This window comes from Hemitrygon akajei, chromosome 31 (assembly GCF_048418815.1).
Source record: "Hemitrygon akajei chromosome 31, sHemAka1.3, whole genome shotgun sequence".
NCBI classification, from domain to species: Eukaryota; Metazoa; Chordata; class Chondrichthyes; order Myliobatiformes; family Dasyatidae; genus Hemitrygon; species Hemitrygon akajei.
The window spans coordinates 11,945,793-11,970,641 of record NC_133154.1 but is presented as its reverse complement, the minus strand read 5'-3'; the positions used below and the strand labels follow the sequence as shown (position 1 = coordinate 11,970,641).

Here is a 24,849-nt window from a genome sequence, read left to right as displayed (position 1 = left end):
CTCAGGAGAAATTTTCATCGCCTGCTATGAGTTTTTTTCCTTTAATGGCCCCACCACTGATTACTTGGCAGAGAACCCTCATCTTCTTGAAATGAACAGAATCCTCTATAAATCCCCCGCCCCCAACATTTTCTTGAATAATCATTTTCCTTCAAGCATCTCTGCTTCCCAGCAGTAGTCAATCAATGCCGGGTGTGTGGGTGGGTGTGTGTGTGTGTGTGTGTGTGTGGGGGGGGGGGGAGGTTTGCCGGTCAATTGCCCGCCAGAGAATAATAAATCAAGGGGGACAAATGGGCTGCCCGATCAGAGCCTCAGTTCCTTTGACGTATCACTTCCTCCCCCTCTGCGACTGTCTGTCTGCTCACAACTGTATTGCAGTCGGCGTCTGGTTGCCTTTCCGCCGCGCTGTCAAGTGTCTGTCTCCTTTTCCCCTCCGAAACAAGTCATGGGATTTAAAAACAAGTGTGCTTTATTTTTTTAAAAAAAAAGTGCAAAGGAATATTTATTACAGTGACTGATCGCCCCTGAAACATTGTGGCGACATGAAACGCTTGGTTTTATTCCGCGTCTATTTACGACCTCGGTGTCTCCTCCCAGCGTTTTTGTTTGGGTGTGTTAGTAACTCTGATTTTTGAAGTAGTAATAATTAGATCTTATCACTTTGCTCACTCGCTCTGCAGCTTGGCGCCAGGTGTGCTGCCAGCGGTTAGAATCCGAATCGGGTGCGTTGCCACAGTACCGCCCTGGGATGGGATAGTGTGAACATGTTGGGCTGAAGGGTCTGCTTCCGTGCTGTACGTCTCTATGATGTACAACGGTTCACAGTCCCTGTGACCCGGGTTCAATTCCCGCCGCTGCCTGCAAGGAGTTCGCGCGTCACTGCCTGCGTTCCCACAGTCCATTTGATAGATAGATAGATAGATAGATAGATAGATACTTTATTCATCCCCATGGGGAAATTCAACTTTTTTTTCCAATGTCCCATACACTTGTTGTAGCAAAACTAATTACATACAATACTTAACTCAGTAAAAAATATGATATGCATCTAAATCACTATCTCAAAAAAGCATTAATAATAGCTTTTAAAAAGTTCTTAAGTCCTGGCGGTTGAATTGTAAAGCCTAATGGCATTGGGGAGTATTGACCTCTTCATCCTGTCTGAGGAGCATTGCATCGATTGTAACCTGTCGCTGAAACTGCTTCTCTGTCTCTGGATGGTGCTATGTAGAGGATGTTCAGAGTTTTCCATAATTGACTGTAGCCTACTCAGCGCCCTTCGCTCAGCTACCGATGTTAAACTCTCCAGCACTTTGCCCACGACAGAGCCCGCCTTCCTTACCAGCTTATTAAGACGTGAGGCGTCCCTCTTCTTAATGCTTCCTCCCCAACACGCCACCACAAAGAAGAGGGCGCTCTCCACAACTGACCTATAGAACATCTTCAGCATCTCACTACAGACATTGAATGACGCCAACCTTCTAAGGAAGTACAGTCGACTCTGTGGTAGGTTAATTGGTCGTTGTAAATTGACCCGTGGTCCGGCTAGGGTTAAATCGGAGATTACCGCGCAGCGCGGATCGAAGGACCAGGAAAACACCGATATCTCTCTGGCACCGTAGCATAGTGTTAGCACAACGGTTTACAGTACCTGCGCAGATCTCAGTAATTAAATCTCTCTATATATAGCTCAATAAATAAATAATTAAATTGAACTGGATGATCTTTATTGTCATTACACACAGGTACAATGAAACTCTGTTTGGCTTCCTCTCAGGCAATCAAACAAAGCGGCAGATAAAAACAAGACAGTGATAGAAAAACGGTATTAAATAGATAAGTAGCACCAGAATATCACAGTAATGCACAAAGTGCCGTTAGTGCAGGTATTTGAGTCCCTGTGTGTGCTCACAGTTTCAGTCACTGCTGTGTGGGAGTTGTGTGATGGAGGCCACAGCTTTGGGGTAGTATTGAGAAATATACCTGACATAATCACTATATATACCTGAAATACAATCACTATGTACCAGCTATTTACTATACTATGTAATCACTCCTATGTACTGAATATTAATATGTATTATTTTACTAGACACATTTTGCTATGTATTGCTTTACTGGATACCTTGTATTCTCTTAGCTACATACTGTGGCAGTTAAAGAAGACCTGTTATATTGATCATTAGCAGCACTAATTATCTGAAATGTACTCCATATATTATACAATAGAATGGCTTATGAAGAGATAACGGTGGCTGACAGGATGGTAGGAACAGGAAATGGAATGTGAGGGAGGTTAAGGGAGGCTGACTGAGAAACAACCGTGGCCACGAATGAGGCCCAAGATGTGAACTGGAAAGAAATACTGGTGGCGCACCGAGAGCTGGGCAAGAGCGATTGATTAGTTAATGTATAGATGATATGCAACTAAAGAATGATTGGGTATGCTGATAAAACCGAAATGTAACTGAGATAAGAAATTACTATAAAGAATGCTGTACACCGGAGCTCGGCGGGCTTTCCGTGACAAGTTCATTGATTGCCTCAGCCTTTGTTTGCAAATAAAGGTTTAAACTTCTCGAAGAATTGTCTGCGTCTCCTGGTCATTTCAAGTAACCACGACAGTAGAAGCTGTTCCTCAGTCTATTTGTTCTGGCTTTTAGTGTCCTGAACCTTTTGTTGGACGGCAGCGGGTCAGACAGGGAGCGGCCGGGGTGTGCGGTGTCTCTGGTTATGCTGATTGCTTTCCTCCTGAGTCTGCTGGAATAGACGGTGTCCAGACCTGGGAGCTCCATACTGACAATTCACTGGGCCGCCTTCACCAGGCTATATAACCTCATATAGCCTGAATTTTGATATCTTAATGCTCTTAATTCAAACGAGACTTCAGAAAAAGTTACAGAGAAGCAACAGTAGAGGAGGAAAAGGAGGAGGTGGGAATCTCTCTGTGCGGAGACTGACATTCAACACAGGTTCTTCAAAAGAGCGTATTATGAGCCTAATTCCTACAATTGGCAACTTTGGAAGAAAGCAGAATATTTCCTCATCCATCTCTTTGTATTCCATCAAAAAACTAATTTTAATGTTTTCACTTGGAGTGCTCTCCACGACACTGGAACACTCTTACATGGAAAAAACTCAGAGGTACATGGATGGTAGGGGTTTGCTGGTCGATGGGAGTAGGCAGTTTAAATGGTTTTGGCATGGACTAGATGGGCCAAAGGGCCTGTTTCTACGCTGTACTTCTCTACGATTCTAAATCAACTCAGACAGTTTGAGCAACAGTTCCAAAGAGTATTAAACCACACCAGATGTACCAATATCATTTGTTGAAACAAAAGGCAATCATTAGCTGCAACCAGATCAAGTTAAGAAACTTAACGGGTTGGTGACAGAACCTTGGCCTCATTTTCAAGGCTGCAAGTTTGGAAAGCAACTTTGAATTCTTTTCACACTTGTTTCTAATCATTCTAAAACTTATGTCAACGTCTTTCACTGCAGGCATAATTCAACAGTTTTGCTCGCTCTTCCTCAGGTTACGTGAGGACAAGTTTTACATCCACCCGAACTGAGAGATGAACCAAACATTATTTGTCTGAAATGGGAGACAGTTTGTAGGGAGATGTCACTAAAAAACATCATGGAAATGTCTGGGCCTGGAAAAGGGAATAGGAGCAGGAGTGTGGCTTTGATATTCATGAAGATGTGGCTGAACGTGCCCCAGTATTGAGGACATCTTCATGAGATGGTGCTTCAAGAAGGCAAGTCAAGTCAAATCACTTTTATTGTCATTTCGACCATAACTGCTGGTACAGAACATAGTAAAAATGAGACAACGCTTTTCAGGACCATGGTGTTACATGACACAGTACAAAAACTAGACTGAACTACGTAAAAAACAACACAGAAAAAAAAACTACACGAGACTACAGACCTATCCAGGACTGTGTAAAGTGCACAAAACAGTGCAGGCATTACAATAAATAATAAACAGGACAATAGGGCAGTAAGGTGTCAGTCCAGGCTCTGGGTATTGAGGAGTCTGATAGCTTGGGGGAAGAAACTGTTACATAGTCTGGTCGTGAGAGCCCGAATGCTTCGGTGCCTTTTCCCAGATGGCAGGAGGGAGAAGAGTTTGTACGAGGGGTGCGTGGGGTCCTTCATAATGCTGTTTGCTTTGCGGATGCAGCGTGTAGTGTAAATGTCCGTGATGGCGGGAAGAGAGACCCCGATGATCTTCTCAGCTGACCTCACTATCCACTGCAGGGTCTTGCAATCCGAGATGGTGCAATTTCCAAACCAGGCAGTGATGCAGCTGCTCAGGATGCTCTCAATACAACCCCTGTAGAATGTGATGAGGATGGGGGGGGCGGGGGGTGGTGGGAGATTGACTTTCCTCAGCCTTCGCAGAAAGTAGAGACGCTGCTGGGCTTTCTTTGCTATGGAGCTGGTGTTGAGGGACCAGGTGAGATTCTCTGCCACGTGAACACCAAGAAATTTGGTGCTCTTAATGACCTCTACCGAGGAGCCGTCGATGTTCAGTGGGGAGTGGTTGCTCCGTGCCCTCCTGAAGGCAGCATCAATCATTGAGGGCTTTCACCACCCGGCACATGCCCTCTTCTCATTGCTGCCATCAGGGAGGAGGTACAGGAGCCTGAAGACCCACCCTCAGTGTTTTAGAAACAGATTCTTCCTCTCTGGCTCTGCCATAAACTTACTGAACGGTCCATGAACCCATGGACACCACCCCATTAGTTGTCTTAGTTGATCTGCCTCTCTACCAGAAGACTTTAGGCTTTGACCAAAGGAAAAATTGTCAAACACAGCTTACTTAAGATTACATATTAGCAAGTTTGCGTCACCCTACAGAGTCCTGCCCTTAGAGCCTGACTGAGCCCCGAGCACTGTCTGGGGCTGCTTGTTAAACATTCGTTATAGCTCTGATCATTGCCAGATATCCTTGATTAGTGGTTACACAAAGTAGCTGTCCCATGTAACAAGCACTCCTTTGTTCTTCGTGTCTGTGTCTCGAGCAAACTTACAGTTAGCAGTTAGTAAGGCTTGATTAGTTATCTTGCATGCAACATATAATGTGACGGGTCACGCTGCAAACAAGTCAGTCAGGTTTTAACCCTTTTTATTCTAGATATAATTCCTCTTTTGCACTGTTTATTTTTTGTTGTTGCCATAAGGCATAGGAGCAGAATTAGGCCATTCAGCCCATCGAATCTGCACCACCATCCCATCATGGTTGATCCTGGATCCCGGTCAACCCCATACACCTGCCTTCTTCCCATATCCTTTTTAGAAACATAGAAAACCTACAGCAAAATACAGGCCCTTCAGCCCACAATGCTGTACTGAACAAGTACTTATTTAGAAATTACCTAAGGTTGCCCTCCAGCCCTTTTCACGTACAGTAGTTTTAATGTCTTGTGTAATTACAACTGATTTCAGCTTTCTGCACATTTCCATATTCCTGGGCACCACTATAAACCAGGAAACACTGAGTCCCAGGCTCGGGCGTACTGCACTGTTAAATTGGTAAAGATAGTGAGTGTAGTGTTATGGGTTTGTAGTTGAGAGTCAGCTTGAATAGAATTGGATTAAGCTTAAAATCAAAGTATGTTTATTATCAAAGTATGTATACATTATACTTGAGTTTCGTCTCCTTACAGGCAGCCACAAAACAACCCAGGAAAAAAAGACCAACACCCAATGTGCAGAAAGAAAAAAAACCCCAAATTGTGCCAACTATAAAAGTAAGCAAATAGCATTCAGAACGAAAGTGAGTCCTTAGACATGAAGCCCGGAGCAGCCGGAGCAGGCCACAGCCTCAGTTCAGTGCAGAGTGGAGTAACCATCACAGAAGAGAGAGCAGGACCGACCCGACCCTTGGCTCTGGTCCAGACACCCTGCTTTTTCAATCCATTTGGCCTGGAGTTCAAATCCAGGCCAAGGTTAGATTTAAGGCTGGGTTTTGAATCTGAGCTCTGACGTAAGTATAGGATTATCATTAGATTTAGGTTAGGTTTATGGATCGGGTAAGGTCTCCCACGGTCCACTCTCCTCTCCTACCAGATTTCTTCTTCCTCCCTTTTCATCTTCCACCTTCCGCCTCTCACTTCATTCCCCCACCCACCTGGCTTCACCTCTCACCCATCAGCTCGCACTCCTTCCCCTACCCCCACCCCCACCTCCTTATTCTGGCTTCTTCCTTTCCAGTCCTGAAGAAGGGTCCGTAGATGCTGCCTGACTTACTGAGTTCCTCCTGCATTCTGTGCGTGTGTTGCTCTGGATTTCCAGCATCTGCAGAATCTCTTGTGTTTATGGTTAGGTCCAATGCGAAGAAGGGCTGATCATTCCTTGCACTTTCCAACAATGCAGGAGCTCAGATCATCTTAGAACATAGAGCATTAGAACACAGCACTGGCCCACAATATCATGCCGAACTTTGAACCTACACTAAAATCAATCCAACCCTTCCCTCCGACACAACTCTCCACTTTCCTATCATCTATATGCCGATTTAAGAATTTCTTAAATGCCCTTAATGCATCTGCCTCTACCACCACCCCGGGCAGGGTGCTCCACCCATCCACCACTCACTGCGTAAAAAACTTACCCCTGATATACCTCCTACACTTTCCTGCAATCACTTTAAAATTATGTCCTCTTGTATTAGCCATCTGGGAAAAAGCCCGCTCTCTCCCTGCCTCTTTAATCATGTACACCTCTATCAAGTCCAGAGCTTCTGCTTTCAATAAAGGCCGAGCTATTTGTAGCAGACCCTGCGAGCAGTTCCTCATGGCTGTGGCCACATAAAAGAAACCTCGGGCAGCATGTGGGGGGGGGGGGGGGGGGGGTTGGAGTGGCAGGGAAGGGGCGCAAGGTGGGAAAAGTGGTTGAGCCGGTTCTCCGGTTTAGAGCATGTTGGACAACAGCAGGGAGAGAAGCAACATCAGAACCAGGTTTAATATCGGCAAGTCGTCAAACTTGTTGTTTCACTGTAGCAATACACACATAGATATATAGATAGATAGATAGGCTGGATTTATATGTATAGTATATACGTGTGTATGTGTGTATATACGTTTGTATATATAAAGTACACACATACACTATACATATAAATTCAGTCTATATATTTAGGGTGGATTTATTGTGTGTGTGTGTGTGTGTGTGTGTGTGTGTGTGTGTGTGTGTGTGTGTGTGTGTGTGTGTGTGTGTGTGTGTGTGTGTGTGTGTGTGTGTGTGTGTGTGTGTGTGTGTGTGTGTGTGTGTGTGTGTGTGTGTTAAAATATACATACACACCTCCTATACCTTTTACCTTACACCTCCTTTTGTAGAGACGTATCTCCACTCTCCACCCTGCCACTATATATATGGTGGTGGGGGTGGAGATACATCTCTACCAAAGGAGGTGTAAGGCGCTCCTTACCTCCGCTAGCCTGCGGGTCACCCTTGGGAAGGTGTAGCGCCTGTTTAGCTCCCCCCACCCCCAATTAGGATCATGTGAAGCCATAGGAACAGGCAGCGGACAGTCGTATGAGCAGCTGGTGCATATCCCAAGTCCTGGTTATGTGACCACTGATGCCAGGCAGACAATCTCTGAAGAGTATTGGTCATGACTGGGGTCACCCGTCTTGTAAAGACACTGCCCGGAGGAAGGCAATGGCAAACCACTTGTGTAGAAAAATTTGACAAGACCATAATCATCCATGTTGTACGACACGGCACATAATAAACAAACATTATATATTCCTAAAACGTTGAGTGTCTGTCTACAGGCTACTGTACCTCTTCCCTGATGGTAGTAATGAGAAGAGGGCATGTCCTGGGTGATGAGAATCCTTAACGATGGATGCCACCTTTTTGAGTCTTTGCCTTTTGAAGATGCCCTCAATGCTGGGAGGCTAGTGCCCGTGGTGAAGCTGGCAGAGTTTGCAGCCCTCTGCAGCCCTTTCTGATCCTGTACAGTGGCCCCTCCATACTAGGTGGGGATAGACAATAGACAATAGGTGAAGAAGTAGACCATTCGGCCCTTCGAGCCTGCACCGCCATTCTGAGATATTTCACCCAATTCATTCTTCAAGGGCCCAACATTGTTCTTAACTATCTTCTTTCTCTTCACATATCTAAAAAAGCTTTTGCTATCCTCCTTTATATTCCTGGCTAGCTTGCGTTTGTACCTAATTTTTTCTCCCCGTATTGCCTTTTTTAGTTAAGTTCTGTTGTTCCTTAAAAATTTCCCAATCATCTGTCCTCCCACTCACCTTAGCTCTGTCATACTTCCTTTTTTTTAATGCTATGCAATCTCTGACTTCCTTTGTCAACCACTGTGGCCCCTTTCTCCCCTTTGAATCCTTCCTTCTCTGGGGGATGAACTGATTTTGCACCTTGTGCATTATTCCCAATAATACCTGCCATTGCTGTTCCACTGTCTTTTCTGCTAGGCTATCCATCCAGTTAACTTTGGCCAGCTCCTCCCTCATGGCTCCATAGTCTCCCCTGTTCAACTGCAACACTGACACCTCCGAGCTGCCCTTATCCTTCTCAAATTGCAGATAAAAACTTATCATATTATGGTCACTACCTCCTAATGGCTCCTTTACTGCAAGATCACCTATCAAATCCTGTTCATTACACAACACTAAATCCAGAATAGCCTTGTCCCTGGTCGGCTCTCGTACAAGCTGTTCCAAGAATGCATCCCGTAGGCACTCTACAAACTCCCTATCCTGGGGTCCAGCACCAACCTGATTCTCCCAGTTCACCTGCATGTTGAAACAAGAGTGTGGACAGACCACAGCCCTGGTACAGCTTCACCTTGGTGTGGACCTGCACTCGATCCCCATACATTGCTCATTGATCTGAAGATGTTTCTAGCCTTGCTGAGTCTGCACTGGATGTTAGCCTTGGTCCCACCATCCTGCTGAATGATGGTGCCCAGGTAGGTGAATCTGCAGGTGCTGGGTAAGTCGATGCCACATGCCTTTACAGGAAGAGGATTGCCTCTAGTTTATACAAATCAAATCATTACAGGTGCATTGAGGTAGAACAAGGTAAAACAGTAACAATACAGATTAAAGTGTAACAGTTACAGAGAAAGTGCAGTGCAGGTATACAATAAGGTTCAAGACCATGACAAGGTAGATCATTAGATCAAGAGTCAATCCTATCTACTAAGGGACCATTTAGTAGTCTTATAACAGCAAGGTGGGAACTGTCCTTGAGCCTGGTGGCAGATCACTACCAAATAAAAAGATTGAGATATGAAATAATATTTAGTTGACAAAATTTATGAGGAAAATCAATCAACAAACATAAAATGTATGCAGAGATCTGAACAATTTTATCAAAGGCAACCATTCAACCATTGCATGCAGCCAGTTCCCAGCAGAGGCCACTGAGGGAATTTGCTTTGGTAACTGATGGCAGTCTACAGATGGCCAGGTATGATGTTGTGGCCATCACTGAATTGTGGCTGAAGGATGGTTGTAGTTGGGAGCTGAATGTCCAAGGTTACACGTTGTATCGGAGGGATAGGAAGGTTGGCAGAGGGGGTGGCGTGGCTCTGCTGGTAAAGAATGGCATCGAATCAGTAGAAAGACATGACGTAGGACTGGAAGATGTTGAATCCTTGTGGGTTGAGTTAAGAAACCGCAAGGGTAAAAGGACCCCGATGGCAGTTATATACAGGCCTCTCAACAGTGGCTGGGAGGTATACCAGAGATTACAACAGGAAATAGAAAAGGTTTGTCAAAAGGGCAATGTTATGATAGTCACATGGGAGATTTTAACATGCAGGTCAATTGGGAAAATCAGGTTGGTAATGGATCTCAAGAGAGTGAGTTTGTTGAATGCCTACGAGAGGGGATTTTAGAGCAGTTTGTCATTGAGCCTACTAGGGGATCAGCTATACTGGATTGGGTGTTATGTAATGAACCGGAAGTGATTAGGCAGCTTAAGATAAAAGAACCCTTTGGAACCTGTGATCACAATATGATTGAGTTCAACTCAAAATTTGATAGGGGAAAGTAAAATCTGATGTAGCAGTATTTCAGCAGAGTGAGGGAAATTATAGTGGTATGAGAGAGGAGCTGGCCAAAGTAAATTGGAAGGAGCTGCTGGCAGGGATGTTAGCAGAGCAGCAACGGCCTGCGTTTCTGGGAAAAATGAGGAAGGTGCAGGACACGTGTATTCCAAAAGTGAAGAAATACTCAAATTGTAAAATAGTACAACTATGGCTGACAAGGGAAGTCAAAGCTAATGTAAAAACCAAACGAGAGGGCATACAACAAAACAAAAATTAGTGGGAAGAAAGGGAAGTTTTTAAAAACCTACAGAGAGCAACTAAAAGAATCATTCGAAGGGAAAAGATGGCATATGAAAGCAAGCTAGCAAAAAATATCAAAGTGGATGTAAAAGTTTTTGCAACTATGTAAAAAATAAAAGAGAGGTAAGAGTGGATACAGGAAAATAAGGCAGGAGAAATAATAACGGGGGTGAAGGAGGTGACAGGTGAACTAAATGAGTATTTTCCGTCAGCCTTCACTGTGGAAGATGTGTGCTAGATGTTGTAGTGTGAGGGAAGAGAAGTGAGTGCAGTTACTATTACAAGGGAGAAGGTGCTCAAAAAGCCGAAAGACCAAAGGGTACATAGGTCACCGGACTAGATGAACTGCACCCTAGGGTTCTGAAACAGGTAGCATTAGAGATTGTGGCGGCATTAGAAATGATCTTTCAAAAATCATCGGACTCTGGCATGGTGCCAGAGGACTGGGAAACTGCAAACGTCACTCCACTCTTTAAGAAAGGAGGAAGGCAGCGAAAGGAAATTATAGACCAGTTAGCCTGACCTCAGTGGTTGGGAAGATTTTAGAATCAATTGTTAAGGATGAGGTGATGGAGTACTTGGTGACACAGGACAAGATAGGACAAAGTCAGCATGGTTTCCTTCAGGGAAAATCCTGCCTGACGAACCTGTGGAATTATTTGAGGAGATTACAAGTAGGAGAGATAAAGGAGATGCAGTGGGTGTTGTTTTTTTTGGATTTTCACAAGGCCTTTGACAAGGTGCCACACATGAGGCTGCTTAACAAGTTAAGAGCCCATGGTATTACAGGAAAATTACTAACATGGTTAGAACATTGGCTGATTGGAAGAAGGCAGTGAGTGGGAATAAAAGGATCCTTTTCTGGTCGGCTGCCAGTGACTAGTGGTGTTCTGCAGGGGTCGATTTTGGGACCACTTCTTTTTATGCTGTGTATAAATAATTTAGATGATGAATTATATGGCTTTGTATCCAAGTTTGCAGATGATACGAAGATTGGTGGAGGGGCAGGTAGTGTTGAGGAATCAGGTAGGATGCAGAAGGACTTAAAAAGATTAGGATAATGGGCAAGAAGGTGGCAAATGAAATATAATGTTGGAAAATGCATGGTCATGCACTTTAGTAGTATTAATAAATTAGGAGACTATTTTCTAAAGTGGGAGAAAATCCAAAAATCTGAGATGCAAAGGGACTTGGGAGTCTTTGTGCAGAACACCCTAAAGGTTAACTTGCAGGTTGAGTTGGTGGTGAGGAAAGAGAATGCCATGTTAGCATTCATTTTAAGAGGTCTAGAATACAAGAGCAGGGATGTGATGCTGAGGCTTTATAAAGCACTGGTGAGGCCTCACCTTGAGTATTGTGAACAGCTTTGGGCCCCTCATCTTAGAAAAGATGTGCTGGCATTGGAGAGGGTCCAGAGGAGGTTCACAAGGATGATTCCAGGAATGAAAGGGTTATCGTACGAGGAGCATTTGATGGCTCTGGGTCTGTACTCGCTGGAATTTAAAAGGATGAGGGGGGATCTCATTGAAACCTTTTGAATATTGAAAGGCCTATAAAGAGTAGATGTAGAAAGGATGCTTCCCATGGTGGGAGAGTCTAGGACAAGAGGGCACAGCCTCAGGATAGAGGGGCGTCCATTCAAACAGAAATGCGGAGGAATTTCTTTAGCCAGAGGGTGGTGAATTTGTGAAATTTGTTGCCTTGTGCATCTGTGGAGGCCAGGTTGTTGGGTGTACTTCAGACAGAGATTGATAAGTTCTTGATTGGACACGGCATCAAAGGTTATGGGGAGCGGGGCTGAGGAGGAGAAAAAAGGATCAGCCATGGTGAAGTGGTGGAGCAGACTCGATGGGCCAAATGGCCTAATTCTGCTCCTAAGTCTTATGGTCTTATACCGTACCTCATGCAACAATGTAAGCATCTTATTAATTAATAGCCTCTTATCGTCTCCCTCCAATGCAAACATAATTCCCTTTCCTATAGACTCAGGGGTTGGGGGCATTACTGTTTAAAAAGAAAATTCCGCCGGGACACATCTCCACTTTTCGGATGGGATTCCTTTGGCAAGGGTTGTCGTTACAGAAAGTTGAGAACGCGGACTGTTTGCTAGAGTTACAAACCCTCTGTATCCCGGGGGTTCACTACCCACGTATCCCACCCAGTTCCATTGGTCGGGAATCAAACTCTCCGAGTCCGGCCCGAAACATCGACTGTTCACTCTTTTCCACAGATGCTGCCCGGCCCGCTGAGTTCCTCCATTTTGTGTGTATTACTTTGATTTTCAGCATCTGCAGATTTCCTATTGTTAATTCTCCGGGCTCAGCCCTTTCGTTCACTAAGTTATAGCCCGAGTTATAGCTAAGTTATAGACCAATAGCCCGAAGGGGAACTGATTCGCCTCCGGTTAGCGGAAGGACCAAGGTAACAGCTATTTATAGATAGCAGTTTCTCTGAAATCACCGAGGATTCCGAGGCGCGGGTCACGCACTGTGGTCCATGCCCCGTCCTGCTCACAGCGCTGCGCACAGTCCCCTCTGGACAACGTCCGCTTGCAGGCTGAAGATCGGGAGAGAATCGCCACAAAATGTTGCTCTTGGCTGTTTTATTAATCGGTGAGTGTGTACACCTCCATTGACAACCTGGTCAAAGGCGATGGTTGCGGGGAAGGAAGGTTCTCCCAGTGGCAAGGGGGACTCCTGTTAAACCACTCAGAACGGATGGCAGTTCCCGAGACGTCAGCAGTAAGTTGGGGCAGGGAACCTTCGCTGATGCCTGAGAGATATTTTATGGTCAAAGCAAGCAGTCCACCCACGGGCCTCTCCTCCGCAGTGTTACAGTTCTATAAATGCGCTGAGACTGTTCAACAGGTATATGGTTTCCACTGTCACCGTGGGTTAGCTACGCACCCCTAGAAACATTCGGTTAGTGTGGCTGAGGTGTGTGTAATTCACTGATGGGGGAAAATGAGCGTCACTTGTTTTGAGGGGGCTCTAGTGGGGGGGGCAGTCATTAATCCCCCAACGTCTGAGCGCAACAACACTAGCGCAGGGAACGAACGGGACCCCTTCATACAGACGCCCAGAAACTGGAGCTCTTCGAGAGAAGTCCAAACAAGTCATGGGGAGGACGTGTGAACTTCACACGCACGGCACCCTGAGGTGCGGATGGAACCCGTGAGGCAGCGGCTGTATCCATCTGGGTGAGATCACACAAGCCCCAGTTCCACCTGCTAGCAGGAAAAGGATTCTCTTCCCACTCCACCCGGATCTCCCTCAAGGATATTTTATTGCCCCCTACCCCATTCTCACCCACATGTTTCTCATTGGGAGCGCAACCCGACAACCTGCTAATATTCCCTTGACCCTATGCCGAGAATGCTCTTGAGAAGCTTTAGGAGTTCTGCTGTTTTAATCCAGATGGTTGGTTTGAGTGCAGTTAGCACTAAATGCGGCTGTTCACACCCGAATACGCGGCACAGCCGCAACGCCTTTACAAACGCCGGCGGTGAGATCGGCGGCTCAGCTCCCGCCGGCACCCGGTGGGTGCTCCGGTTTCCTGTCACGTTCAAAAGACGCACGGTTTAGGGATGAGACCCAACGGCCAGGAGGGCGGTACTGCAGCGCTCCGTTGGAGAGCCAAGGGCATGAAGGGTCGTGGTCATCCACTGTAACCGAGGGAGACTCCAGTTTGTGGCACTTGTTCGTACCACTGGACCCGGACTTCCGAGGTCGAGAGAGTGGAACCCGCTCTTTAAAAACTCTCCCGCACAGGTTTCGCGTCGTTGTCGGACAAACACCACGCTAGCGCCAGAAGCGTGGCGACACCGCCGGCTGCCGCCGACATAATCCCCCGACTGTGTTGGTCATTGACGCCAACGGTGTACTCGTAACAAATAAAGCTAATATTGATTACTCGTAACCCTGACAAAGTCTGCATGAAATCTCTCTTGTGTTGATACTTTTTTTTTGTGTGACTGAATTCTTCAGGTTATTATTTTCATTACAGCCCACGCGTCTGGATTCCGGGAGGCCGCAAAGAAAGGTCAGTGCCTGGATCTAAACGGGTGAAGGAAGTATCTGTTTCAGTTCGGGGCACAGAAACATCAGAGTGTGGGAGTTCTGATACAACTTTGGTTAAGCCACAGTGGGAATACTGTGTTCAGTACTGCGGAGAGTGCCGGGGAGATTTACTGGGATGTTGGTTGTTTTAGGAGAGACTAGATTGTTTTCCTTAGAGCAGGTTACTGATAAAATGTTTCAGGAACATAAATAGTGAGAACTTTTCCCTGCGAATGCAGGCACCTAGAACCAGAGGGTGTAAGTTCAAGTGGAGGAGTGAGAAAGGAACAGCGGATCTAAGGAAAATCTTAGAATTCACTTAAAATGATTTAATTACCCTTCTGTGTTTTTTTTAAAAGAAGCTCCTAAGCCCTCGTTACACGTGATTCAGTCATCTCCTCGTTCAGCACTCGGAGACTCTGTTATATTCACCTGTATAGCTCCTGGACCAGATCCACCCACGCACTTCATGCGCTACAAAGAAGGCTCGGATCTGCGATTCAGAAAAGAAGTGGGAAACAGTTCTGATGTGGCCTTTGAGATCCAAATTGTAACCATCTACGATTCAGGCGTTTACTCCTGCCGGTATCAGATCTCTAAGTCTGTGCTGTCAACCCACAGTGATTATGTGCATCTGACCGCGACAGGTGAGTCCTTGTCCTTAGTTACTGCTCTGACCAAGCTCAATGTAATCTCTAGGGGAACAATCTCATTCTTCAGCTGGATATATCACAGCCATCCGGAATCAACATTCAACAATTCCAGACCCATTATTGCTGCTCCAAACAGCAGATGGGTTGAAAATAATTTGTTCCGTCATTTCAAAGAGGCATAGTGTAATACAGCAGGACTAGTTGGCCCAACTAGTTCAATTCAAGTTTAATTGTCATTCGACCATATATGAATACAGCTAAACGAGACAGCATTACTCTGGGGTCAAGGTGCAAAACACAGTACCAACAGTCACACACAGCACAAAGTACACACAATCAAACCTCCCGCCATCAATCCACAGTCAACCACAATAGAGCCTGTCTCCCTCCGAGTGAACACTGGGGGGCAGCACCAACCCCAGACTGGACGCTACACCACACTGCCCCCCAGTGGTGCGCACTGGCTCTGACACCCTACATCCCAGGTGACACCACTACTTGATGCCCAGTCCTTGCACATATAGAATATCAGTAAAGTACAACAGCGCAGAATATACCCGTGTGTAGTCCAGACGCCCACAGCCATGACATCCCCCTGCTAGTCTCAGTTGGCCCATGTTTAGCCCATAGCTCTCCTGGCATCCATCCAAATGCTTCTTAAATGTTCCAGTTGACCACGTCCTCTGGCAGCTCATTTCAGGTATTCACTACTCTCTGTGTAAAGTATTTGCCCTTTAGGTCTCTTAAGTCTCTCTCCTCTTGGATCTGTGCTCTCTAGTTTTGGGCTCCGCAAACTTGGGGAAAAGACTATGACTATCTACCTTATCCATATCCTTCATAAACTTCCATAAGTTGGTCTACCTCATTCTCCTGTCCTCCAGGGAATAAAGATCCAGCAAGGAAAAACCCTCCTTGTAACCCAAATCCTGAAGTCCAGGTAGCATCCTCATGAATCTCTTCTGCACCCTCTCCAGCTTGGCATTGTCTTTCACAATTCCCTTCGGCTGTCTATCGATTTTCGATGATGACTGAGGCCTGGGCAAGGTTGTATGGGAGACCGGCAGTTGCCCATGCTACAAGTCTCCCCTCTCCACGCCACTGATGTTGTCCAAGGGAAGGGCATACAGCTCGGCACCGGTGTCGTCGCAGAGCAATGTGTGGTTGATTCCCTTGCAACACAACACGTTGCCTCAGCTGAGGCTCGAACTAGCGACCTTCAGATCACTAGACCGACACCTTAACCACGTGCCGCCTTTCACAATAACAGGGTGATGGAAAATGTCAAAGTGTGGCCTGACCCACGGTTTTCTTAACTGCAACATAATGTCCCTAATCCCCAACTTGATGATGTTATTATCACTACCAGTTGAAGTCTCTTGTACTGATTGCAATGGACACTTTCCTATTGGTTCTGTATTTATTGAGATACAGCGTGGAATGGGCCCTTCCAGCCCTCTGAGCTGTGTCACCCAGCAACCACTGACTGAACCCTAGCCTAATCACAGGCCATTTTACAATGGCCAATTAACCTACCAACCGGTACGTTTTTGGACGGCAACCACTGACTTAACCCCAGCCTAATCATGGGACAACTTACAATGACCAATTATCCCAACCGCTACATCTCTGGACCGTGGGAGGAAACCAGAGAACCTGGAAGAAACCCACGCAGTCACTGGGAGAATGTACAAACTCCTTACAGACGTACACCCACCTCTGCTGTCATTGTTGTCTCTTGCCATTCGCACCTCCTCCGGAGATGGGCTCTGTTTCCTTAGATGTCCCTTGCACCATCATCTCTAATGTCATTTCATCACTCCTCCCTTCCACCTTAACACTGACCCTCCCATCAAAAAATTTTCTCCTCTTTGTCACCCATCAACCTTCCCTGTCTCAATCCTTGTCATGCCTCTAACCACAGTATATCTCAGATATATTCTTGTTTTAATTCCTGCATGTGTGTTAGCTGTCAGAGATTCTAGAGAGTACGTTTATTTATTGAATATGCCGGTAGAAAAGTTAGCTGGCTGCATCTGATTCCACAGCTCAGTTGTGTGATCAATTAGAACTAACAGGTTTCTTTGAGAACAGCATGCGCACTTCGATTGTGCCTTTCACCGGCTCAGGATGTTCCGAAGAGTTAGACACCCCGGGAAACACTTCTGTCACTGCAGTACAATACTGTAATCGTTTCTGGACCGTGACTCAGATCGTTTAAAGCTGCCAACCCTGTAATCGTGGCTCGATTGAAAGGAGAGACACAAGACTCTGCGGCTGCAGGAATCGAGAGTAAATCAAAAAGTGGAGAGAGAGAGTGAGAGAGGGGGTGGAGAGAGTGAGAGAGGGGGTGGAGAGAGTGAGTAATTTCAAGTTCCTGAAAGTCAATATCTCTGAGGATCTAACCTGGTCCCAATATATCGATGCAGCCACAAAGAAGGCAAGACAGTGGCTATATTTCATTAGGAGTTTAAGGAGTTTTGGTATCTCGTCAAAGATACTCGCAAATTTCTACAGATGTTTTATGGAGAGCATTCTAACTGGCTGCATCACCATCTGGTATGGGGCGGGGGAATTAAGCTGCAGAATTATAAAATTAGTCAGCTCTATTATGGACACTAGTCTGCGTAGCATCCAGGACATCTTCAAGGAGCAGTTCCTTATCCACCATTAAGGACCTTCATCACCTAGGACATGTCCTCTTCTCTTTGCTACCATCAGGAAGGAGGTACAGAAGCCTAAAAGCACACACTCAACAATTCAGAAGCAATTTCTTCCCCTCTGACATCCGATATCTGAATGGACATTGAACCCATGAACATGACCTCACTACTTCTTAAAAATTTCTATTTTTGCACCGCTTATTATATTTTTTAATATACATATACTTTCTGCAATTCACAGTATAAAATAATCTATTATTATGTATTGCATTGTACTGTTGCCGCAGAGACAACGTATTTCACAGCATATGCCGGTGATATTAAACCTGATTCTGAAAAAGGCCAAATTGCTGGAGGAACTTAACGTATCAGGCAGCATCTGCAGGGGGAAATGGGCAGTCAATATCTCCCTTCATCTGGACTGAGAGGTAGAGGGAGAAAACCAGTAAAGAGGTGAGGGTTTGAGGTGGAGCAAGAGCTAGTAAGTGATAGGTACATCTAGGTGAGGAGGGGTAAAGGCATATGGAGGAAGGAAGAGTGGAAATAGCGTCAGCGGCTGGAGGGTGATGGGTGGAGACAACCAAAGGGCTGCAAATGATGGAATTGAACAGCAGAGGAAGGTGGAGCATGAACCAAAATAAGGGAGGTGGGAACAGTAGGAGAAGGGGTTCCAGTGGGATTCAGTGTCGATGATGGGCAAACAGAGTGGGTGGAGAAGGGGAATGAAATGGTGCCGGGGGACTGGGAGTGGGTGTAGGAAGAACTGGGCGGATCAGAATATAGATGTAGGAAAATCAGCTGACCTGGAACTGGAGCATTGAAAGCATTCTCACCTCTGGTCTACTTGAATCTACCTGCACTTCAGGGCTGGCCTGGCATTCACAAGAATGCTGAGGGAACACAGCATTACTAGTGGTGTTGTCGTGTAGGAAATACTGAGAGAAGTCCAGGAAACCTTTACTGCTGGTCAAAGTTGGCCTGGAAGATCACACAGAAGGGGGGGGGGGGGGGTCACAAATGTGTTGACACCAATTTCCTGGGAATCAAGATGAGACATTAACCATTACAAAATTTACAAAAGCAGGACGAGCTTCAAATACCCAGCAAGTCAGGCAGCATCTTCAGAGGAAAATATATTGTTTAAGCTTGGTGAATTTTCATCAGAACTGGAAAATTTTATGATGTAGATATTGATCTGGGTGAAAGATAGTACTTTGAGGAGAACAATAGGGCAGATCTGTGGCAGAATAGATTGGAGTTACAATTAAATATCAGAAGGTCACAAATTTTATCTGTAGTCTTTGGGATTTTCCAGCTTTTATTCTTGGGCAGGACAATAACGATTACTCTATAATTATTCTTTTTTTTAGAGCTCTTGACTTATGATAAGGATCAGAGACTCAGAAAAATAATTATCTCTTTTTTTCCTTGCAATTGCAAGAAATTTGCCTTGCAAATCTGAATAACGACTAAATTATTTCAAACGGTGAATATTTTCTGTGGATGTTGCCTTCTTGTTCTGAAAGTTAATTATGTCTTTATTTCCCTCCACTAGAAATGCTCTGGTCAGTGGCGGTGGGCATTCAACTGATGATTGTGTTTATCCTACACATGGTTGTCCTCATTACCTGGATATTATACCCCGACTATGGGGAAGATTCAAAGAAACACAAGGCAGAGATGGCAGTACAAGAAAATGTATAATGTTCACAGATAACTTTAAAATGAATGAATGAATTATTAAATCCCTTAGTACACTTCTCCAGTTTCTTGTGTTGTTCTCGAGCGACTCGTTCTTTGTAATGCGGTCTCCTTGAGCTTTTTGTTTAAACTTGCTAGATTTATTTTGATAGGCTTGGGGATTCCGTGTTACTTGTATTATGTAAGCGGATGCCCTATTAGCGCTAATCGTGGGGTCCTAGATTTGAGAGTGTTGCCTGGCTGAGCCATCGAGGTTCTGTTGGAATTATTATTGAATAAACTCTGGTTGCCCTCTGTACATCGGAATCTGTCATTTGTTCACACTTGGGTTCTGATATTGCCAGCGCACATCGTGATACATATGGCAACCAAGCACAAATTGTTCAAAGACATTGCAATGCTTGTTCATGGGAATATCTTTAATTTTAATTAGGAGGCTGGCAGGTGCTATGTGAGCAAGCCCCAATACTAGACACTTGTCTTTTGCAATCTTTTTATTAATATTAACATATTAAAAATACCAGATATTGATTATTAATTATTGGGATTACATTGTTAATAGTTAACATACATGGATATATACACAATAGGTACAAGAGAATTAAGTCTCCCAAAATCATACATCATACAAATATGATGTACACAAAGCAAAACAAAACTGGAATAACAATAAGAAAATAAAACAGAAAAAGAAAAAAAATATATACCCCCAAAAAACTAATCTATCCAAGGCTAACCACTAACTACAAAAAAAGAAAAGGAAACAGAAACATGGGCTGTTTATAATATCTAAGAAAGTAGACACTTGTCAGTAGCCTCTCCAATACAACTGCTTCTTTGACCAAATAGGACCAAGAAATTGTCATTACTCAACTGTCACATTATAGACAGCACTAAAATTAAATTATGTTAACTTATATCTGTGGAAACTTAAGACAAGTACAGTATACTCAGTTATCATTGCCTTTTATAGAAAAGTAGAGCACAGAAACAGGCCTTTGTCAGCCTCAGATCTATGGATAGTACACCTCAGAAAACTAGGTCAGTTATGCAGCCGAGAGGTTTTGGACTGAAGCCTGTTTGGGAATAGATCCAGCTTTGTGGCTGCATTCAGGGATAGGTACGATGACAGAGTGCAGTGGGGAACGGGGCCAGATGTGTGTCTGGGAGCCAAGGACTGGGGTGTGCCTGAAATTGAGAAATGGCGACCAAAGCACGGTCAGGGAATTGGGCAGGTGCGCTGAGAGAGAAGGAAGGGAGCCAGTCTGTGGGAGGAGGTCACAGAGCTGAAGGGACTAGCAAAATATTAGTGGAAGGGTTCCGAGACGGGCAATCTGTGATGTGTCAAGGGCAGGATGAAGAGGTGGACTGGATGTGAGGGTGACACCTTTGCCCAAGACAACTGGTGCGTGTATGTAAGTAAAGATGGCGTAAGTGCACACTGATAGTAGTTTACCACCTCAGGGAGCCATGTGAGCGGCAACACTCCTATTGGTTTTAAGCAATGCAATAAAAAAAACTTCTTTATGCGTTGACCATGAATCTAAGAATGAAGAGGCATTGTGCAGTTCATTCCTGTAAATATTTTTTATTATGGATCTGAGGCCCTTTGTTGATCAGGGTTGACAGTGAACGTTGTGTTCCAGCTGTCTATGCGACTCTCGAGCCAGGGCAGTGCGATGTGAAGAGCAAGCTGCCGGCCATGTGGCAGGCTGATGACGGCAGAGTCCGATACAGTCTGGCACTAGCAGCATCGCTGGGATTGCCAGTCAGCGTTGAATAGGGTCACCAGCTCTGGATATTTTCCCTCAGGGTTTACTCCTGAAATCTTCCGCATGAGTGAGATAGCTGCGAGGCAGCGGAGGTTTGAGATCGCAGTTTTCCTTCTCCTCGATGAGCTGTCGACCATGGCTGACAAGCCCCATCTACCCAAAGCGACTGGTATTAAGGCACCAGTAACTCGCTTTTGCCCCTTCTCCTGTCAGCAGAAATGGTTCTGCCGGGCTTAGTAGCTAAACCACACACAAAGGCCAGGAGCTGGACTTGGTTGTCAGAGGCTTTTGGAGATGCATGCCATTATCCCCACTACCTCCCCCAGCTATGACAACATTAAGGAACCTAATTATTACGAATAAAGTTTATTTTTATATAAAAATATGCATATCCAGTGACACCATCTGCACTAATGTGCTATCAAATCTATCTGTTGCATACTTTCTATCTCAATATATATTTTATTCAAAGTTTATTTGTACAGAACACAGAAGACCCAAAACTATGTTATTCCCATTCCCTAATGTTAGCATGGCACCATGCATGAAATGCATGAGCAAACAGTTCATTAGGTTTTAGCAGATTACAACTGCTTCATGTACGAAGGTGGGAGAACCTTAAACTGCAAAGCTTCCCACAAAACCCTAACAGTTGCTGCATCCAGCCTCAGAACACAGTCCTACACCCTAGAGTGGACCAGTTTATAGCACTTGGTTATGGATTATACTCGCTGGAATTTAGAAGATTGAGGGGTGATCTTATTGAAACGTATAAAATTCTAAAGGGATTTGGACAGGCTAGATGCAGGAAGATTGTTTCCGATGTTGGGGGAGCCCAGAACGAGGGGTCACAGTTTAAGGATAAAGGGGGCAGCCTTTTAGGACCGAGATGAGGAAAAACTTCTTCACACAGAGAGTGGTGAATCTGTGGAATTCTCTGCCACAGGAAACAGTTGAGGCCAGTTCATTGGCTATATTTAAGAGGGAGTTAGATATGGCCCTTGTGGCTAAAGGGATCGGGGGTATGGAGAGAAAACAGGTATAGGGTTCTGAATTGGATGATCAGCCATGATCGTACTGAATGGCAGTGTAGGCTCGAAGGACCGAATGGCCTACTCCTGCACCTATTTTCTATGTTTCTATAGATAACACCTTGTTCTGGAAAAAAAAACAAAGTTGGTAAATCCCAGAAAATTTTTACTTTTACCACATATGACCTTGAGATTAATTTTCTTGCAGGCATTCACAGGAAAAAAAAACAATAGAATTTGTGGAAAACTATAGATAAGAGACTGACAAACAACCAATATGAAAAAAAAATATTGAAAACAGGAGCTGTAAAGTGCCCTTGAAAGTAGGTCATAGAATCATTTCAGAGTAGAGGTGAATTAATTTATCCACTCTGGTTCAGGACCCTGATGGTTGCAGGGTAATAACTGTACCTAAACCTGATGACGTAGGACCTAAGGCTTTTGTACCCCCTGCTCGATGGTAATAGTGAGTAGAGGACATGACCTTGGATGTTGGGTCTTTGATAATGGATGTTTGTTTTTTCTTGTGCTAGTGTTTCATATAAATGTATTCAATGGCAGCATGGATAGGAAAAAAAACTTAGCATTTCTGCTCAAATGCCCTTTAATAGTGTTAAGAGACATTAGGACTTGCTCTGGAAGACCTGAACTTCGGGCAGATTAGAGGGGGCTTTGAGACATTGGTTGACTGGTAACAATTCACACTGATTTCGCTGTGTGTGTTGTCCTTGAAAGCAGTCGACTGTGTAGTTGATCTGGATGAATCCCGCCTGCATTTCCTCCTGTTACAGGCACAAGATGTGAAGTTTCACTTAACCACAGCCGCACTGAGGGCTGTTGCCCACATACCTTGCAGGAATGATCAGATGGGCACTGGCCAAGCAAGTTCATAACACAAAAATACAACTGCAGATGCTGTGGATCAAAGAATACGTACACGACGCTGGAAGAACTCAGCAGGTCAGGCAGCATCCGTGAGAAAAGAGTAGCCAACGTTTCGGGCCGAGACCCTTCATCAGGAATGGGGGGGGGGAAGAGAGGGCCGAAGCCCAGTAATAGAGATAGGGGAGGGGGAAGGGCTAGAGGCGCTTTCTTGATCTCTCGGTCTCCATCTCCGGAGACAGACTATACACTGACATCTTCTACAAACCCACTGACTCCCATAACTATCTCGACTATACCTCTTCCCACGCTGCCCAATGCAAAAATGCCATTCCCTATTCCCAGTTCCTCCGTCTCCGCCGCATCTGCTCCCAGGATGAGGCTTTCCGTTCCAGGACTTCTCAAATGTCCTCTTTCTTTCAGGATCGTGGTTTCCCTTCTGGCGTCATCAAAGATGCACTCACCTGCATCTCCTCCACCTCCCGCACTTCAGCCCTTAACCCATCCTCCCATCACCACAACAGGGACAGGGTTCCCCTTGTCCTCACCTACCACCCCACCAGCCTCCGGATCCAACACATTATCCTCCGCAACTTCCGCCACCTTCAACAGGACCCCACCACTAAGCACATCTTTCCCTCTCAACCCCTCTCAGCTTTTCGCAGGGATCGTTCCCTCCGCGACTACCTGGTCCTTCCAGGTGAGGCAACACTTCACCTGTGAGTCTGCTGGAGTTGTCTATTGCATCCGGTGCTCCCGGTCCGGCCTCCTCTACATCGGCGAGACCCGACGCAGATTGGGGGACCGCTTCGTTGAGCACCTACGCTCCGTCCATCACAATAGACAGGATCTCCCGGTTGCCACCCACTTCAACTCTGCTTCACAATCCCATTCAGATATGTCCATACATGGCCTCCTCTACTGCCATGATGAGGCCAAACTCAGGTTGGAGGAGCAACACTGGAATTTAGAAGGATGAGAGGGGATCTGATTGAAACATATAAGATCATTAAAGGATTGGACACGCTGGAGGCAGGAAGCATGTTCCCACTGATGGGTGAGTCCAGAACTAGAGGCCACAGTTTAAGAATAAGGGGGTAGGCCATTTAGAACAGAGATGCGGAAAAACTTTTTCACCCAGAGAGTGGTGGATATGTGGAATGCTCTGCCCCAGAAGGCAGTGGAGGCCAAGTCTCTGGATGCATTCAAGAGAGAGTTAGATAGAGTTCGTATAGATAGCGGGGTCAAGGGATATGGGGAGAGGGCAGGAACGGGTTAATGATTGTGTATGATCAGCCATGATCACAGTGAATGGCGGTGCTGGCTAGAAGGGCCGAACGGCCTACTCCTGCACCTATTGTCTATTATCACCTGGGTAGCCTCCAGCCTGGTTTCTGCTCCTGTATCTCTACAGTTCTTTCATGCTTATCTCCTCCCCCCACCTTATCCTTCCTCTGATTGGTTCTCCACCTTGGCGCCCCTCGGCCCTACCCCCCTCTCCTATTTCTGTGCTTCGGCCCTCTCTTCCCCCCCATTCCTGATGAAGGGTCTCGGCTACCCTTTTCTCACGGGTGCTGCCTGACCTGCAGAGTTCTTCCAGCGTCGTGTACCCATTCCAAGTAAGTTCGCGGTGCTTGCTTTTTAAGTTCTGTACAGTCGTCTGGGGAAACGGTTTACCGGGATGCATCACTGCTGATCTCTTCTCCCTCCAGGGCTCGGCGGCCCTCACCTCGACACGACACGACACGACACG

At 45.5% G+C, this 24,849-nt stretch overlaps 1 protein-coding gene across 3 annotated transcripts in view; it reads left to right on the top strand.

Annotated features, from left to right (window-relative positions):
- LOC140718962 (immunoglobulin superfamily member 1-like) overlaps positions 1-19,641 on the top strand; it is a 49,823-nt gene extending 30,182 nt beyond the window's left edge. Inside the window, exons 1-4 of one of the 3 annotated variants that reach the window (XM_073033253.1) lie at positions 12,399-12,951; positions 14,345-14,380; positions 14,760-15,044; positions 19,266-19,641. In XM_073033253.1, the coding sequence (XP_072889354.1) occupies positions 12,924-12,951; positions 14,345-14,380; positions 14,760-15,044; positions 19,266-19,414 (498 nt within the window). In that variant the 5' untranslated portion in view covers positions 12,399-12,923 and the 3' untranslated portion in view covers positions 19,415-19,641. Of the gene's footprint in view, positions 1-12,398; positions 12,952-14,344; positions 14,381-14,756; positions 15,045-19,265 lie in introns of those variants that run through there. The other 2 variants (XM_073033252.1, XM_073033251.1) reach the window with 2 other exon arrangements.
- Positions 19,642-24,849: the final 5,208 nt, after the last annotated feature.